The 18918-nt window shown below is 42.5% G+C and overlaps 1 protein-coding gene across 2 annotated transcripts in view; it reads left to right on the top strand.

Annotated features, from left to right (window-relative positions):
- The first annotated feature begins 316 nt into the window (after positions 1-316).
- The window catches only part of grb10a (growth factor receptor-bound protein 10a), a 44033-nt gene continuing 25431 nt past the window's right edge, over positions 317-18918 (top strand). Inside the window, exons 1-5 of one of the 2 annotated variants that reach the window (XM_071499539.1) lie at positions 317-699; positions 3602-3709; positions 9749-9842; positions 16561-16819; positions 17657-17780. In XM_071499539.1, coding sequence (XP_071355640.1) covers positions 3659-3709; positions 9749-9842; positions 16561-16819; positions 17657-17780 — 528 coding nt within the window. In that variant the 5' untranslated portion in view covers positions 317-699; positions 3602-3658. Of the gene's footprint in view, positions 700-3601; positions 3710-9748; positions 9843-12502; positions 12642-16560; positions 16820-17656; positions 17781-18918 lie in introns of those variants that run through there. The other variant, XM_071499540.1, reaches the window with a different exon arrangement.

Below are 18918 nucleotides of genomic sequence, written 5' to 3'. Positions count from 1 at the left end.
CCCCCTGCTACTTGAATGGTTAAAAGTCAGGTCTTGAACACACTGCAAAGAAATGTCAACCTTCACAGTTATTTTGTGCTTTAAAAGAGTGAAAGTGCTTTCAGTGAAATGACACTAACAACTCCAGGACGTTTCTTAAAAGCTTCTCAGGTAAAAGTTGTTATTTTCTCACTCGTTTAGATAAATGTTAGATGCGTTCACTGACCTACAGCTTGTTTAAAAAAACGGGGGGCTTGATTTTTTTGCAGTGTGCTGTTGTGAACTGGGCGGGGCCTAGAGAGGAGGTTTCCTTCAGAGAGAGAGAGAGAGAGAGAGAGAGAGAGAGAGAGAGTGTGTGTGTGCGTGCGTGTGTGTGTGTGTGTGTGTGTGTGTGTGTGTGTGTGTGTGTGTGTGTGTGTGTGTGCGTGTGTGTGTGTGAGGAGTCAGCTGGTCGGAAAGTGCAGGGTGAGACCAGTGCATGTGTGCGTGAGATTGGACGTGTGCAAGCGTGAGTGTGCGTTTATATGTTTGTGTACGTGTGCGGGGAAAGCACTTCGCGGGGGGACAAGGTGAAGAGCAGCCGCGGCCAGAGTTTTATTTTCTGGGGGGAGGAAGCAGCTTATGTGGAGGTCCAGACGAGGACAGTCGAAGCTCGCCGGGTGCTGCTCCGTCGTGCGTCCTGGACACGATTCCTGAGCCGCCTCCTGCCCTTTCATTGCCGTAAGCACTTTGGTTATTTGTTTGGAAACTACTATCTCTCAGTCGGAACACATAGTGTTGAACTCGGTATCAACCTTTCTTCCCATAGTGGCTTATTACTCATGCACAGGGATGCACAGGATCGTATGTGAGCTTTTAAACTCATTTCAGTGATGTTTTTATTGGCTGAAATAAAACATCTTGAGCAGTGGCGTGAAAAACAGATTCACTGTACACATCTGCAGGTAATAACATCTCAGTGTCCTTTAAAGGCTTTCAGAGCTCGCACCTCTGGAAGAAAAGATGTTATTGTTTACAGTATGAAGATCACCAGCTGGAGCTCAGATTTGTTTTAAAGGCAACACGACAGTCACACTTAGACTGTGTTGGTGATGGTGGAAGGGAGTTTGAGTGTCTGAAGTCAAAATAATGACAGAAGTCCTTAACACAGCAGCCAGTCTAGATGCTCCTTCAGTGTCAGAAAGCCTCTGCAGTGACTGTTTCATCTCCTCACTGCAACTATTTCTTCTACTAATTCCAGCTTTGAAAGGGAGTTATCTGAACCTACTGCACATAAAGGAGCTAGTGCATTAAAGAGGATAAGCTGACTGATGTGTGTGTGTGTGTGTGTGCGTGTGTGTGCGTGCGTGCGTGTGTGTGTGTGTGTGTGTGTGTGAATATGTTGATGGTCTGTCATAAAGTTCCATTAGCTGCAACTTAATGCAGGCTAATCTCTGCACGCTGCAAAACCTGCTCCGTCCTTCCATCCTGATGCATAAAGAAGGCTGCAGGTCTGCTTAGGATCAGATGTCATTGAGGCCTATAGGAGGCTGTGAATGGCAGACTTATACTACTGTGTGTAAGGTATAGGTGCTATGGATAGTATACTACTACTAGCATACTACTTTTTCCTCTTGATGAGAAAATACAGTCATAGTCATTAAAAAATGCTCTCAATGTCAGCATCTGAGTCCATTTGTGCTTGGAAAGATGTAGGAGTGGGCGTATTATATTCACAAATACACACGCACACACACACACACACACACACACACACACACACACAAGTGGCATTATTAAGTTGCTCCCTGCCCCATTTAATTCTCTAGATCTCCCCGTATGACCAGTAAAGCTGAATTACTCTCTTCCTCTGCAGGAGGAACCACAAATGTCAGCAAATGTCAAGCACTTGGAGATTTGGCTTTGCTTTCAGGCTTATTAGTCGCACATATGATCTGCCCCGCTTGCCCTTTTGGCCAGTGCTTTAATTGGTGTGAACACACACATAAGCCTATGCAAGAACATGTGAGATATGAAACTGGTCACAGTAGGAAAAAAAAAAAGTGTGCAATTATCAGCAGTGGAGAGGCTGGCTTTTCAGTGTGTGTGTGTGACTGTGTGCACACACACATTTAGACACACATTCTCAGTCAGCAGAGCAACCTAAAGATAGCAGAGCCCCAGTGGAAACAGTAATTAGTGGGGTGAAAAGAGAGGGAGAGGAGAGGAGGAGGAGGAGGAGGAGAAGGAGGAAGAAGAGATATTGTTTGAACCATCTGATATCTGTTATATAATGACCTGTACAATGGAGACATGCTGGGAGAGAAAGTGAAGAGAAACCAGCAGAGTCAAAGAGTGAGAAGAGCTATTTAGTGAGAGATGGAGAGTTCTCTCTCTGTGTGTGTGTGTGTGTGTGTGTGTGTGTGTGTGTGTGTGTTTGTGTAGATTCAGTTTGCTGAACCTTTGTTGGAAGCAGTATCAGTTGCAGTAGTTTCCTGTAATGTGAATGTGGGCTGCAGAAATATCCATCTTAACAAATCATTTCTTGCTTTGTGGAGTATTCTTATTTTTCTTGAATTGACAGGAAAGCCCAGTTTATAAGCTCGACATCTCTAAAATGTTATTACAACCATGAAATTGGGTGGGCAGATCAGAGTTCTTAAAGGGACCAGTCGATTAGATTTTGATGGTGATCGGGGATTTTCACCAACAGGCGTGGATAGGATTTACAAGCCAAAAAGGAGATAGAAGCAATAAAGAGTTGAATATCTAACTCCAAAAATGACATTATGCACGGCCAAGGAACCAATTTATCTTTGCATTTAAGTGGTTGGAATGAGTTTTTGGGTGTAGTTGCAAGTTGGAGAATTGTTTTATTAACACTCTAGATGGCAACTTGCACCGAATACTGTCCCTTTATTCAATAACGCAGGAAAATAAATGGACTTACATAGGCATCCAGCAGTTTTTATGCTCCAAGCAGCACATTACTCAATGCTGAACACAATTGCAGTGTGTGTATCCTCTTTCCAAACACACACACACACATCTTCTCCCTGCTTACTCACAGCAGATAATGCTGCACAATACAGTGGAAATAGATGACTCCTATTTCAGGTTCCTTCAGAGAGGCTCTCCCCCTCCCTCTCTCCCTCTCTCCCCCTCTGTCTTCCCCGTCAGTCTGCAGGTGGAGAGTGGTCATGTGTTGCTAGCTTGGAGAGGGTTTCTTATTTAGTCTTAAGCCCCAGGCTTTGTTTGGGAACTGACTTGTGTGTGTGTGTTGTACACAATGGCAGTGTTTACACTGGATTCGGTGTGCACACATTCATCCTTGCATGCACATTCATTCACACATGCAGGCTTTGTTTTCTCTTTAGAGGAGTGTAGGGTTCAGGGTTTTTCTCTTTTTTCTTTAGGCGTACCAAATAGCAGTTTTACAAAGTTGTGTTTAGTACAGATAACAACACTCACCTGGGATTTTAAGTTTATTTGGTGAATTTGCTTCTTTGTTGTAAGTTTTTTCTTCATCATCTGTTCATTTTGCTGATATATGTTCTCTGCTCTACTCTTTATCAGTTTAGTGATAGGTGCTTTCTTTCTTCTTTTTTTATTTATTTCTTCTGTTTTCTGTGCTCGCGTGCAGGGAGCGGGTGAGACCAGTGTGTGTCAATCCCTACAGAGGGGACACTGAAGGAACACCATGGCCTTAGCAGGATGCCCTGACTACTTCTTACGTCACCCAAACTACCAGGTAAATATTTTGTGTCTCGCTGTCAGTGGTGGCTGACAGGATATTAATCAAGAACATGTTAAAGTAATGTTTCCCCACAGTTTTTTTGTCATGAAACTGAAGCACTCAGGCATTTTCTAAGATGTTTTTCATTCTGGATATTTTGACTGATCATAGCAGGAGAAGCACAGGTGTAACTTCTAACTTCTAACAATGGCTCCATTTCATTTAGCTCTGCCAGTCGGGAGCCAACATACACAATAGCGGTGCTGTTCCATTGTTATCTTTTACTCCTGGTAATCCTTAAAGTGCCTTGCACAGTGGCTAATTTCTTTTCCAAACAACAGCTACTACAGTTGCAGCTTTTACAAGTTTAAAATTAGGTTGGTGGTCCCTCCCTTTCCGCTACGTAGCCAAGATGGTGACCAGCGTGTGTCCAGCCACATGCCAAGTATCCAGCGTTTCACAATCAACTTTTTGACCGACGAGTATACCATCTGGATACTTACAGTTTACTGCATGTTGCCAGAGTTGTCAGTTATCAGCTGTTAGCGAAGCGCTCATGTGCTTGCTTCATTGAAAATGCTGCGATGTTGTCACAATAGAGAGAAACAATGTTAATAAAATGATTCAGGTTGTTAAAAAACGAGCAGAACAATCTGAAAACACAACTCTGACACACTATCACTTTATAATGTTGTTATAGTGAACATGTTAGCAAACAGTCCACTCATATATTCAGAAAAGACAGAGCAAATTAGCATTTAGTCGGAATGCCACTAGAGGAGTGGAAGTACCATGTTCACGCCCTTTGAGCTCTGTTTTAGCCTCCTCCACCTCCTAAGAAAAATGTGTGGTTATTAGGTTAGTGTAGTTAGCTGTTAACTGCCTGTCTCTGTTGACAAGCTAGTCGCTAACATTGTCTGTCTGATGTTTGGTGGTGGATTTAATTGCTTAGTGCAGCTTGAAGTTTCATATCATCTTCTGGTTAGAAAAGGGTTTAGGTTTGGGTTCAAAAAGATTGTAGTTGGAGGAAGGTCCTCCCAAGTGTAGTTATACAAACCTCTGTCTTTGTGTATCAACATGAGTACAGTGGCTTTGTGAGTCTACTTGCTTCACAGTGAGTGACTCCCAGCCTAGTTAGGTGAAATATGGCGTCCCTGCAACACAACGGGCCCACTTCCACTGTCCAGCTCCTGCAGAATGAGCCTTTTGTTTCTCAGCTTGGATTTTCTCCTCTCCAACCCTCCAGTAACCTAAAGAATTTGGCTAAAGAGCATCGTGGAGGTCTATAAATAGAGTGCTAAACAAACAACAATAACAAGCTGTGGGCTTTGTTAGGTGACAGGCCTGAAAGCATGGGATTGATGGTATGACGTCTTACTGGGACTGATGGGACGATGGAGGTGACGTAGCCTCAGCTGCCTTATTCCTCTTAGTGGAGGTACAAAAATGCAGCTCCCCGCTAACCCAAACCGTGGGACCGCTGAGCCCCTATTGAGCTGACATTAAGTTGGATTGGTTCACGTTAGCTTCCAGGAAAGGGTTTTGCACCAGTAAGACTGCAGTGAATAGTGAATTGAATCCCCATAGAAAACAACATTCCTCCACCCTGCATCTAGCAGAGGAAAAACAGAGTTTGCTGGTTAGAGGGAGAGAAGTGGGTTACAACATTTGCTGTGTGTGTGTGTGTTATGTAAAGCCTGCCAGTTGATATGACACAGCATGGCACACACACACATACTGTATACCCCATGGAGTCTCTCTGTAGGCAGCGACTCTAGGTTTAGTGTATATAGATAAGGAGCAAATGAGCCCTCTTTTCTGCATACTTACATAACGCTATACATAACGACGGGCATGTTTGGGAATCTGGGCAGCATTCCAGGCCTGTCTCCAAAGTGTGTGTGTGTATGTGTGTGTGCGCGTGTGTGCGTCTGTCTATCTTAGTGAGAACTTTGGATTCGTGCCAACGATGTCTCAGAGGAAGCAGCCAGCAACTCTCACTTTCCTTCTCTCCTTTCCTTTCCTTGCGTGTGCGTTTGTCATTGTGCATGTGCATACACTGCAGAGCACCAAGAAACCACAGTCCACAGTTGAGTTACGACCTTAACCGGTCAGAAGAGCGGAAAGAATGAAGTGTTTAACAGATCCTCGCCCCTGAACGTCAGCATTTGTGCCAACAGTCCTGAATGTGTCTGTTCTGTCCGAGAACATAAACTACATTTCTTTATTTCTGTTCTTAGAGGCCAGAGGTTAGCAGATCTATGCAGCAGTTGTTGCAGAAATGGGCTTGTGCTTGTGCTTTCTAGGAAGCGTAGCCTTCGATGCTCAGAGAGAAAATATGTTGAAACGTACATTAATGCTGTGGGCTATAGAGTGGAAAGGGAGCGGTTTGTTGATAATTAAAGATGTGTCAAAAGAGTAGTTATGGAACGTCTATCCATGGACAAGAGCAACCTGAATATGTCAAGCCAATCAAAACACCAGGCCTAAGATTTCTTCCTCAACTTCTGCTGTCTCCAAGAGCAGTGACATTGGTCATGTAACTTTAAGACTCCAAAATCCTTGACAAGAAGTCACTAAAACTGAAGCAAACGACAAGAGATGACAATTTTTCACACTTGTTCTTGGAGCAGTTGTATACTGGAAATCACCATGACACTGCAGCAGGACAGGGAATCATAGCAAGCAGTCCTCCAGAAGAGAAGAACAAGCAGGAGGTGACAGCAAAAATGGTTTTAGCAAAGACTGTAGTTAATCCACCAGAATATTCCTCCCTAAATGTGTGATTAATAATACTACGGACCTACATTTTGCCAAAGATATAAAGCACCCCATCAATCCCCCATGAAGACCAGTAGCAGGAGTTTTGTTAACCATCATTTAAAGCAGTTAACTGTTTGTTAAAATCAATACTCAGCTTCTAGAGTAATTCAGATTTTTTGCCATGCTAGCAACTGCCCTTTGGTCCAGTCTGAGATATCTGGATAACCATGCAATTTTGTCCAGACATTCTATCCCAGGAGGATGAAACTTATTGACTTGTTGATCCTCTAGCTTTCCCTTTTGTGCCACCAGCAACTATTGGATGGATTCAAGTGGCAACCCACCAAGATGTCAACCATTGGTTTGTGATCTGCCATTTTGAAGCCTTGAGTTTGCATTTTAGTCATTACCATTTTGTTTATTTGAAACCAGAAGAAAACGAGATGAGAAGGTGGAGCTGAGGAGGAGTGAGGGGTGGATCTGACCTGCTCTGTACTGATTGTCAGGCAGGTCGCCGTGTGTGGTACAGTCTGTCGATCACACGTTAGCCACGCCCTAATGCATACCGTGCTTTATCATCTATTTTCCTCTACATGGGACCATAATTTGAAAAATGAACATCATGTTATATTGAAGAAGACTTGAAACTAGAGACTGAGACAATAAACTCATTGTGAAAACATTTACTGAGGTAATAAATCAAGTGAGAAGAAGGGACATTTTCCAACAGACTTTGATACAATCTGACTTCTTTTTGCAACCAGTGGAGTTGCGCCCTGATGGTCATTAGAGAGAATGCAGCTTTAAGGCTCTTCTGTATTGGCTTCACTTTTCGGACCTGGATGATGATACCTGCTACACAGGCCATTATCTTTGTAAGCATGTTAGCATGCAGAAGCTTACATTTATTACACCACATTAGCAAAGTCTAGACACTCCTGTCTCAGAACCTTATCATTATAACAACAAGAAATACTGTCTTCCTCCTGTGGCATAGAAACACAACTCTGTTAAGCAGATTCCATTAGTATTTTACTGACCACTTTGTAGACACTAAATTTACAATGACATACAAGAATGCATTAGGTGGATATTAAAGTACTTACAAATGTTTCCAGTTTCTGACCACTGGTTGCACTCCTGCATGTAAAAGGTTCCCACCCTTCCTGTTAAAACCCCAGTTAATAAAACTAAAAAGGTTTAGTGACCGTGATGAACTTTGTGAAAACTAATAAATTGTAGAAAAAGAAATTCACCAAAAGATTATATAAACAAGATTGTTCAAATGATGCTCTTGTGAAACCTAAAACACGAGACTGGCAGACTGACTCACCAGCCATAAAACAACAAGAAGAAAGACTCTCTTCATGTACTGTACCACTTAAACCCTTAAGACTAGTAATATCAAGTACTCTGTTTATAACTATTGGCACATTATGAAAAACAGTCCACATCTGGAAAATCCTTTGACTGAGAAATCAATACCTACTTTTAAGAAAGCAAGTCATGATTTTCACATTTGCGTTTCTTGTCAATTTGCCTACTGGTTGACCGCAGAGGTAGCATTGGTACACTATCTCTTCAGACTACAGAGTCAGAGAAAGTGCATCATGGGGACTGATATCTGTAACTAGGACTAGGACACGCCCTGCCTCCAACTCTACACACTGCTCACAATTACACTGTCATGCCCAGGAAAAGGCAGCCCCCCCAAACCTGTGCTGATTTTGCTGAAAGAGGAATGATAGGTCTTAAACTGTTGATTTTGTTTTTTAAATTTAGAAAACAAGCACGTTTATATATATTCTGTATGAGCTTGTCCCAACTCTTCTTACAAGTTATCAAGATGCTGTATCATTTTGGCTGCAGCATTACATTTAATATAAGTATGTCTTTGCATAATTTCATCCAAGTTTCCCCGTCATACAGCCTGACATGTCTTAAAGGAATAGTTATACACTTTGGAAGACAGATCTATACCAATCTAATGTCTGTCAAATTAGGTTCCAGCAGCCAGGTTAGCTTAGCTTAGCTTAGCACAAACAGTGGAAACAAGGGGAAACACCTAGCCTAGCTCTGTCCAACGGTATCCAAAGCCTTCTACCAGAAGCTCCTAAGCTTACTAATTAACACATCAGATCTTGTTTGCTTAAACTCTACAAAAACCAACAACAAAAAAACAACAATTTGCAGTTCAATGAAATTATGTGCTGGGTTTTCAGTCATTTTGCTAAACTATGATAAGCTAACTATTCCTTTGAGGATCTCTAGTAGAATTTAAAATAATATTTTGTGGGTTTGAACAGTGCTCGAATATGATGAAAATACCAGTGGGCCCAGCGGAGTTTAGAGGGTTAATGTGAGATTATCTCATCTGTGTGAGCAGGAGTTCACTTTTTCTGTGAATTGCAGTAATGCTCACTGTTGTTTGCATGCTGGCTTGTATGTCTGTCACATGATGAGTAAGGTATACTGTATATGACAGGGAGTTTAGTAGGTAAGTTGTTGAATCTCAGCTCGTCAGATCCAGCTGAAGCCTGCAGACTTTCTCTGTCAGCCCACAGGCCCTGCAGCCAAGTTGCCTTCCTTAGAAAGCTTTTGGCTGCTGCTTCTTAGAGCTATAAATCTTACTCTGGGCATTTATGGATGTTTTCGAAGCACCGAGGGGAGCTGTGAGTGTGTATGTGTGTGTATGTGCATGCATGCACAACAGGACCTCTGGCCACGAGCAGTTCCTGGAAGCAATGCTTCCGCGTTCTCCTTTTTCCTGGAAAAGGGAAGATTGAAAATTTGTTTGGCTTTTTTTCCCTCTCTTGCCTCTAGGCTGCTTCAAATTAGACAATGTGTGAGGAACTTGGCAGCATGTGTGTATCTCCAGACGTGTGAGATTGTATAAGTGTGTCGAAGCTGGTATGTTTTTGCTCTAAAAATGATTTATATGTTTTTGTTTTCTTTTGGGGTTTTTATTTTTTATTTTTTTTGCAGAAATGAATACCTGATAGGAATTTCACATGTGAGTGTTCGAAACAATGAGTAGGGAAACTGTGTGTTTCCCTACTCATAGAGAAAGACACAGGGTCACAAAGTCACAGTGCCACCAGGTCAAAGGGTCACTGGTCTTTGAACTTGAACCCTGATGTTCCTCGAGAGTGGAGGCATGAACCCACCCTTTGTCTGACCCCCTGAACTCTTTGAAAATGACACGTTGTCTTACCCTTCACTAAAATATCTGAAATTTTATACCAACTGGATGCTCTTTACCACAGTCTTTTTTTTTTCTTTTTTTCACAGGAAAGCATGGACCGCACTTCCTCTCACCGGCCTGAGGAGCTGATTGTTCCAGGCTTTCAGCGTTCAGCCAATCAAAATTTGCCACATCACCACGGTAACTCTCCTCTTCCTAAATATGAAAATAAGACATATTTATCTCCCCTTAAAACTGATGACATAACAATTCTGTCTATATTTTATATTTTTCCCCTTTTCACCTCCTTCTTTATGGGATCCCTCCACAGCCAAAATCTATTTGCTGGCCCACTAAAAGCTCCTCCTGTTTTCCAAGAACCCCCCCCCCCCCCCTATCTCCATCTCCATCTAGGACATTGTCTCCTTCCATCACTGCAGGCTCTGCTCTCCAGATGGGGAGGATATAGAAAAGGGCAAAAGTTTTTTTCCCCCCCTTTTTTAGCACTGCTCAGCACTTTCCTGTAACCCCCCCTCCTCCCAATATGCACACACATGCATTAGCCTGCTTCCAATATATTCCCAGAAATCCTTTCAGCCATCATGGAAAATCTTGGGAATCCTTTTGGAAAGCTGCCAATTTGAGGAGAGGAGAGGTTGTAAATTCTCCCTCCTCAACCTCTTTTTTTTTTTTTTTTTCTCCCTTGGGTCGGTCATTTAGTGGATTGTCTGCTCTGGTGGTGCGTGGTGCTCATGCTCGTGTGAGAGTATTGTAAATATGGCTTCACATGAATGGGGTGAGTGGATGTGGTGTTTATATAGGCCTGTAGGTCACTCGGTGCTGGGGAGCAGGGAGTTTATAGTAAGTAGGCCATAGTTCTGTGGGGCAGGGGTGGGGATAGTTGAAGGTATGTGGGTTCATACTTGAATACAGGCAGTGACAATCCAGGGGTGGTTAGAGAAGGTGTGCATTTGAATTCCAGTTTCTAGTATGTCTTGACCCAGTTTGTTTGGCACAGTGCACAGTGTTATCTTGTTCCCACAGATAACGAGTGAAACTTAGGTGATGAGGCACCAAGTTGAGATATTTCAGCTGCTGCTGCTTTTGAAAAATAGTAACATCAGATTTAATTGGTCAGTCCACCAAAATCAAGACAGAAGGTTCTCTTTATAGAGCCAACTGTCATATCAAGAAGAAATCATGTAAATCCTCTTTTTTTCCAGGCAAATTTTCCACTGACAGTAGCCTCAATGTACCAGAATGCAATGCTGTAACTTGCTTCTCACCAAGTGGAAAAACTCATGCGCTGATACGACTTTCTTCACCTACTCATAAAAATAAAAAGATTGCAGGAATTTCATATCCACTTTGTGGTAGTTGTGTATGTAACTGTGGGAAATGGAGAAGCATTAACTGAAGTAGAAGTTGATGAGTCAGGTTGAGGGGAGAAGGAAAAGTAAATTACAATCCTTAATCGTAAAGAACTCATAGACTGCGCTGAATTAAACCGCAAATTGATGATACGAGCAGCGTAAGGGTAGCAGAGGGTATTATCATAATGTCATACAGTAGACGCATAGCTTTTAAAACGTCTTCTATTGCAGATGTCAGTGTACTGTGGTTTTGTGTACAGTTCTTTATAATATTTAGCTAAGCTATGTTCTCAACATAAATCATTATGCGGTGTCAGGTAAACATGCAAGAGGAATGTATGAGGTATGTGAGTAAACAAAGACCCTCATATAATTATATAAGCAGCATCTGTAAAATGTCTTCACTGTTTTCAATGTGACCTCTTCAGTTTTTAGTGAAGCCACCAATCATCGACATCCAGCAGAGGTTTTCCTGATGGTATGTTGTGAAAAAAAAAAAGATTGATGACTTTAGTGAAAAAAAAAACAAGTGTCAAAGTCACCCAGCTATTGTTTCCTTCTGACTTTGCCCTACACAGAAAGAGCACATCAACCACTCTGATGGATGTGTTGTATATTTAGACCATGCCAGGTTCAGGTTACCTGCCCTTTATTTATGCTAGGAATGTCTTTTTGATGATCTGATGATGTGTCTTGTTACGCAGTGTAGTGTTGGCCTGCATCCAGGCCAGCAATGATACTGTATCAGATTTAATGTTTTGTTATATCATTTTTATTATTTATTTGATTTGTTTTTTCTCCCCCAGCTAATTCATAGACTTGTTCAGTGTAACAACAGCCTGCAGGTCATTAGTGATACCTAGAGGTTTTAAAGTATTTAGTAGTAATGATTGTTAAGAAGAAAACTCATTCACTTTATCTGACCACATTTACACCTCATGTTCGGAGACTGAAATCCAAGACCTCACTAGTTTCACTTTCACTTCACAGGCCAAATGTGCTTCCCACAATGCAATCGAGCATACACTGACAACACAATGTAAATACAGAAACAGCAACAACAACAAAACTAAGCAGTATTTGCTTTGAGTACTCATGCAAAATGTACCAAAAGTGCATTTTTATGCTAAATGAAGTATATATTTTTATTGCCTGTAAAATAACTCAGTTGCACTTTGCCCTTCAAATGTCCAGCTCTGTTGTCTGACCTCTAGACTGCTGTCAGAGATCGATGATTGCAGGTTTTCGTGGCCAGGGACAGAGAGCACTCATTCAGTGTATTCTGGGATCTTACAGGAATGAATTGGCCACAGTTGTATGGTAGGTTTTTGTCAGATGCAAGCCAGACGGCTGCAGTATTTCTTTTACATTTGAAGTCACAGTTAGTAGAGGAGAGGGAGGAGAAGACATTTTCATGCTATATGTTCTGTGATTTCCTTGACTGAAGCCAGCAGTGCAGTGTGGGCCGAGCCAGCAACCAGAGGAGGGGGAGGAAAACACTTATCAGCCTAAATCCCAAAGTGGTGCTGCAGCAGAGAAGAGCTCCAAGACAGAAAACCTTCAAATTTCCAGTAATTAAGAGGATATGGATCTTCCTACTTGTGCATATGAAATATTGTTTTTAAGTGTAAGTGTACTCGTCTTTGCATAGATAGTGTCGAACTGCAAATTTGTCCAGAGAAAAGCTAAACTTACCAACGATAACTGAAGCAACTACCTCCTTTGCACTCAGAGATTATAATTATTTTCATGTAACTCCCACAGAGCCATCTTGAACCGGCGTTATCGCCATCCCAGAGTGAACATGCAGCCACCCCCGAACAAAAAATGTCCACTGTTGTTGCGTGGCCAAGCATTTTAAATTCTAGTCAAAGTTTCTTAAAGTTTCTTCAACATCTTGGAAAATACTTATTTGCTCAGTTTAGCTTAGAATAAAGACTGGAAACAGAGGCTAACAGTTAATTAATGAATGGGGCCCTTTGGTTTTGCAGAGGTAAACAAGACAATGAGTCTAGAGCCATGCTAGCAGCTCTATGAGGTTGTCTGTAGTCACAGCAGTTCTGAGCTAAATGCTAACCTCAGCATGCTAACATCTACTATTCACAGTGACGATGCTAACATGCTGATGCACTGTGTTCGTTGTCTTAGTTTAGTGAGTTAGCATGCTAACCTTTGTGCAATTAGCGCTGGACACAAAGGTACAGTTAAGGCTGATGGGAATGTCTTTAGTTTTGCAGATGTTTGGTTTTGCAGATATTTGGTGCTGGATGAAGGAAAACTAGATAGATGAAGTTATTACAATTCATCATGTGGGGAAAATAATACCAAATTTTATGGCAATCCATCTGTTCATCTTCCTTCTGTCCTTCCTTTTGAGACATTTAGTCAAAGACACAAGTATGAACTTGTTGGCACGAGCAGAAGAGTCAGGGCATTACCAGATTCATTAGGACCATGAATGTCTGTATAAAATGTAATAGCAATCCTTCCAGCAGTGGTTTAGCTATTTCTGTTTGGAGCAAAGTGAAGGACGGACAGATCCCTTCAGCCATGCAGCTAGCTTGGCTGTAAAGCACTGGCAGACATCAAGCACACTGCTACAAATCTGTTTTTATACCTCTACACTGGCAACAGGCGTGGCCGGAGGCTTTATGCTTTTGAGTAGTGTGTCTGTCTGTTTGTCCAAAAGGTCAAAGGTCAACTTCACTTTGACATCATAATGTTCTGCAAAAAATACTTTTTTGGCAACTATTCTACACTGGTTGGCAGAAGCATACGACCGCGAGCCGGTGACTCCAGTTTACTGCTCCAAGCTATTTTTTTACCATTTCTGGAACAAGTGAAAGTTTAAGGTCTCAGAGAAAAGGCAATTTTATTTTTCATAAATGTCACATACCGTCGCGTCAAGATGTCTGGATATTGAAGTTCCGAGTTAGTTAAATCTATCCTCCATCTGTGGTTATCAGTGTATAATAATATGCATTTTTTACAAAGACATTTTGATGTGTTACAGTTGGAAAAACACAGATGTAAGTAATGAAGTGCTCGATGTCTGAATGTATGTGTATGTGTTTGGGTTCCTGGTGCTGTGCATGCGTTCATGTTATTAATTACTCTGCTTTTCCCACTCCAACCAGCCAAAATGCCCGCTGTGAAAAAGGCTTCCACTATATTAGAGCTTTACATAATAACCATCGCTGACTGTCCTCATATGCTCTCTTGTTCTTTTCCATCTGTGCCCCCCGCCGTGTACCCCATCCTATGTCCCACTCATGAACCCCTCCATCACGTGTCCTTGTGTCCCAGACTGTCCTCTCTGTGTGCGTCTGTGTGTGTATGTGTGTCATGTATACCTCTTTGTGATCTGAGAACGGACGGCCTGTTTTTTGGTACAGTGGCTTCTTTTCAGCTTGGTGGTCTCAGTGTGTATGTTCAGTGTGTGTGTATGTGTATGTTCAGTGTGTGTGCGTGTGTGCAAGTGTGCGTGTGCATGCGTATGTGTCTGTACAAGCAGTACCATGCAGTGCTTTTTATTTTAATTCTGTATAATTACATGCTCATCAGCACTGCATAGCATACATGGTGTCCTAGGCTCCTCAGGGCGTGTGTATGTGTGTGTGTGTGTATGTGTATGTGTATGTGTGTGGGTGTGTGTGTGTGTGTTTTGGTGCCCTACTTTGTCCTGATCATTTGGTCACCATGTGCCATGAACAGGCTGGTGAACGTTCCCTGAGTGCTGTAATTTCTTCCTACAGGAATGTCAGGAATTCTGTGTGTGGTGTTGGTGTTGGGGTGGGACGCATAGGACCAAAGGGCTTTGAACACACACACATATACACACACATACAGAAACAGATGGAGACATACTGCCCATGTGAGGGCACTTAGTAGACGCACTTAACAGAAAACTGGCTTTATTAGAGATATTTCTACCCCACTATTACACTTTTCTCACTCGCTTTTAAGAAGTTTACAGTTTGAAAATAAATTGCTAGAAACCTGGGAATGTTAAATAATTTCTTCCCCTGAAGTCAAGGACAATTGATTTTTCAGTATAAAGTGCTACTGATTTGGTATTGAAGAAAAAAAAGTCATCAAAGCACGCAGGGTAGCTGACTGAGTTCAGTTAATTAATAGCAGGTCAGGTTAAAAGACGAGCACTGACTGAGTGGCGTCGACTGCACTGACTGCCCTGCAAGAGCAGCTCTGGGGCCCCTTTCACCCTGGTTTTTGGTTTGGTTGGTCATTTGGTCTGTGGGTGACTGATGGGTCCAACCTTTGGTGCTTGATAGACATGTCAGCCCCTTGAATGACAGGTTTCACATAATGGCAGGCCAATGAGTTAGTGTACTACACAGTCATTGGAAGAAATCCAAGCCAAAGTGAAATCCAACACAAGGAGGAGTGTAACTTCAAAACAACACTGTGTTCTCTGTCTCTCTCTCTGTCTCTCTCTCTCTCTCTCTTTGTCTCTCTCTCTCTCTCTCTCTATCTCTGTCTCTCTCTCTCTCTCCTCATGCTTGATGGTTCAGGAGGTGGGGGCACAGTCACAGTGTGTACAGTAACAATGGGACAAAAGGTCAAAATGCTGAAAAAGTAAGGAAAAGTACGGTGGCCCTGAGAGCGTAAAATCACTGCAACGTAAGTACAGGAAACATCTTCATCAAGCGCTACAAATACTCATAACACAACCAAATACACAAACACGCTGCAAATACCTAAACAGCAGTGTTTCCAGGGGACACTAAAAAGTGATGAACCAGGCTGGGACACTCTTGTTGTACAATGATTTGTGACTTTTGAAGTTAAAAGCATTAAACAACAAGTGCACCTGGATGTATAATAATATATTTATTAGAACACATCCACGCAAGTGCATCCCAGTGTATTGTGTTGTGAGAATTTGCATCACATTATGTGAGATTAGTCAGATTAATGGAGATGTTTTCTGAATTTGTTTGTGTTTTGTCTATTTGTGTGTGTTTTCTTAAGTTTCAGTGTGTTGAGCTCTCAGGGCTACTGTAGAAAAGTGACGCATGATGTTTGCCCCCCCCCCCCCCTTCCCCGTTTGTGGACCATAAAGCTAACTTTTCACAGCAGCAGGATTTCTTTAAAAATCGTTCCTGACAAATTGATTTTCACAGTGTTTGTTCATATAAATATAGAAATAGAAATATAAGAAAAGACACAACACTTGGAATGTGGAAATATTCATAACCAGATTTCATGAGTGTCATGTTTTACCTTTAATAAGCCGTTTATATCAACAGTGAAGACTACAGAGAACAGAAAACACCTGAAACACTCCTCATTCTTCTGCAGCTCTGTCCGTCACCACTGCAGCTGAACTAGGCTGATTCACTTCAGTTAGATGTAGAGCTATACATCTACTGTCTATGAAGGCTATCATCTGGATGTAGATGGTTTTAAAATGATCTTTCACACTGTTACCTACCAAGGCGACACCTAGTGGATGTTTGCTGTCACTCACTCCTCCTTCCACCCTTCTCCACCTCTCCCATCCCACCCTCCACCTGCTTCCACAGATGATGACGTGGACCTGGAGCAGCTGGTGAATGAGATGAACTCCTCCATGGAGAGCGTGTACTCTACACAGGCAGACACGGCGCTACTCTTGAACAATGGCCACATGCAAACTCCTCACAACCACCACCACGTGCATGTGCACGCTGCCTACCCGGGACACGGCCAGGCCCACCGTCGTCACACCCCGCCCCTGCCCACTTCCTCCCCCTCCAGGGAGAGGCTGCGACACTCTCAGCCCATGCACATCCAGGCCGTCAGGTAGACACAACCTGCCCTCTGTGTTGACCTCACTGTTTTGCATTTAGGATGAAGACAGCAGGAAGCTGTGCTTGCAGAAATGAGAATATGTATTAAAGACATGACAGTGCTGCCTGAAGAAGAACACTTCTGTTTGTCTTTTGCTCCCTTTCTGTTTTTTCTTTTGTTGGTTTGTGTGCATCAGATAAACAATCTGCTTCCAGCTGTGTTTATGCTGTTTCTCTAGGCCATATCCCCTTTCCTCCACTTTTGAGGATTTAATTTAAACTCATGCACATACAGTATAAGATGTGGCCATCGATTGGCCACTTGAACTACAGATCTTAGTTTTAAATCCAGTTGGACTGGTTGATTAGAACTGTATGACTACCTACTATAGGTTACAGAGCTTTTAGATGTTGCTGTTGTTTTAATTTTGATTATTTTGGGCTAGTAATGTTACAGATAATCATTTTCCTAAATCACCATGTCACTTCCATAAGTCATAATCGACAGCCACTTGGCACCAAAACACTTTTAGCCTTTAGTTTCTTCTCCTAATCTGTGAGAATAAATTGCAATAATTTACATAGTTGCAGAAGAAAATTTAGTGATAAATTAAACATTTCACTAAAGTATTGACTCAGATGGTTTTGGCAATTAAAATGTTGCATTTTAAGACAAAATTCTGTTGCACGATCAAAAGTCAGAGTTCATATTAACTTTGTCATCCACTATAAAATTTGGGATACATATTCTCAAACCCAAATGATTCCCATGACCATGTGTGTACACAATTGTCAGTCTTTCACTGGTCAGCCAGTACAGTTACAGAAGTGTGTGTGTCTCCCTCTGCAGGTGCCTGCAGGAAGAGCAGCAGCTGCGTCCTGCCTCCCTGCCGGCCATCCCCAACCCGTTCCCTGAGCTCTGCAGCCCGGCAGGCTCCCCCGTTCTCAGCCCCATACAGACCTCTGACAACCATGTAAGTTCTCACACACACACACAACTGACTGGAGGAGTGCTCACATTAACCTCACAGATTTTCAAACATATTTACTGTTATTTAAGTTAAATAATTACATGGACATGACATCACATGTTGCAGCATACAGTGAGAAAATAAACACACGCAGCTCGCTGTAGTGTTGTTTTGATCTTTTGTCAGTTTTTAATTGTTACTGGTCAATACCACTATGGTTGAGATGGGTTTTGGAGTCCTCCTTGCCTTGGTTGTCCTTTACTTGACCACTATCACAAGCGAGGGAGTGGCTGTGTGTGCTCTGAAACCAGCTGACTGGCCTGTTATGTTCAGGACAGAGCAGCGTTGTGTTGACTTTGGCTGAGCACAGCTTTTCCTTCCATTACACAACAGCTCAGCCTGGGTTATCTGACTGTATGTGTGTGTGTGTTATTCTTGAAGCATCATTATCAATCACATGTACACACACGCATGGAGAGTGACAGACATGTTTTGCTGTGGAGGGAGATGAGCAATGTCTCCAGGATGCTGCAGACAGAGTGCAGACTTCCGTATCAGAGCTGGGAATACGGCTGGGAACGTCTGCAGGTCGGATCTCTCTGAACCTTTTAAATCCGTCTGCCGACTCTGGCAAGACAGGCACCCATTTCCGGTTCACACGCTTTAACCTTGACTCTTAACGTCACTGTGTGCGTGTGTATGTGTGTGTGTGTGTGTGTGTCATAGCCTTGCCCTTCCTTCCCCGGGAGAGCCTCCTGTCCCAGGAATGTTCCATCCTTCTCAAAGATGTTTTCAGGATGCCCACCCTGAACAATAAAAGTTATTTTAGATGCTCGCTCACTCTCTCTCTCTCCACATCCTCGCACACTCACACACACCCATATTGATGCGCACACAGATATACACACAGGTGGCATTATTCAGTTTGCACGCACACATGCGCATGTGATAAGGCAAAGCATTATTTTTGCATTTTGTTGACATCATCTCACAAGGTCTGGAGTCAGAGAGCGAGTGTGCAGTTTGTACAGAGGAGCTTTGTGAGTGTTTGTTCAGTGAGAGCTGACGAGATGTTGCCTCACTTCCCCTTCTCAGAGCATCTTTACTTTGTCCACAGTTTTGTTCATTTAACAACTGTCTT

This window comes from Trachinotus anak, unplaced genomic scaffold (genome assembly GCF_046630095.1).
Source record: "Trachinotus anak isolate AG129_WGS33_773 ecotype Australia unplaced genomic scaffold, CSIRO_AGI_Tana_v1 ptg000016l, whole genome shotgun sequence".
Lineage (NCBI taxonomy): Eukaryota > Metazoa > Chordata > Actinopteri > Carangiformes > Carangidae > Trachinotus > Trachinotus anak.
This window is presented reverse-complemented; position numbering and strand designations above follow the sequence as displayed.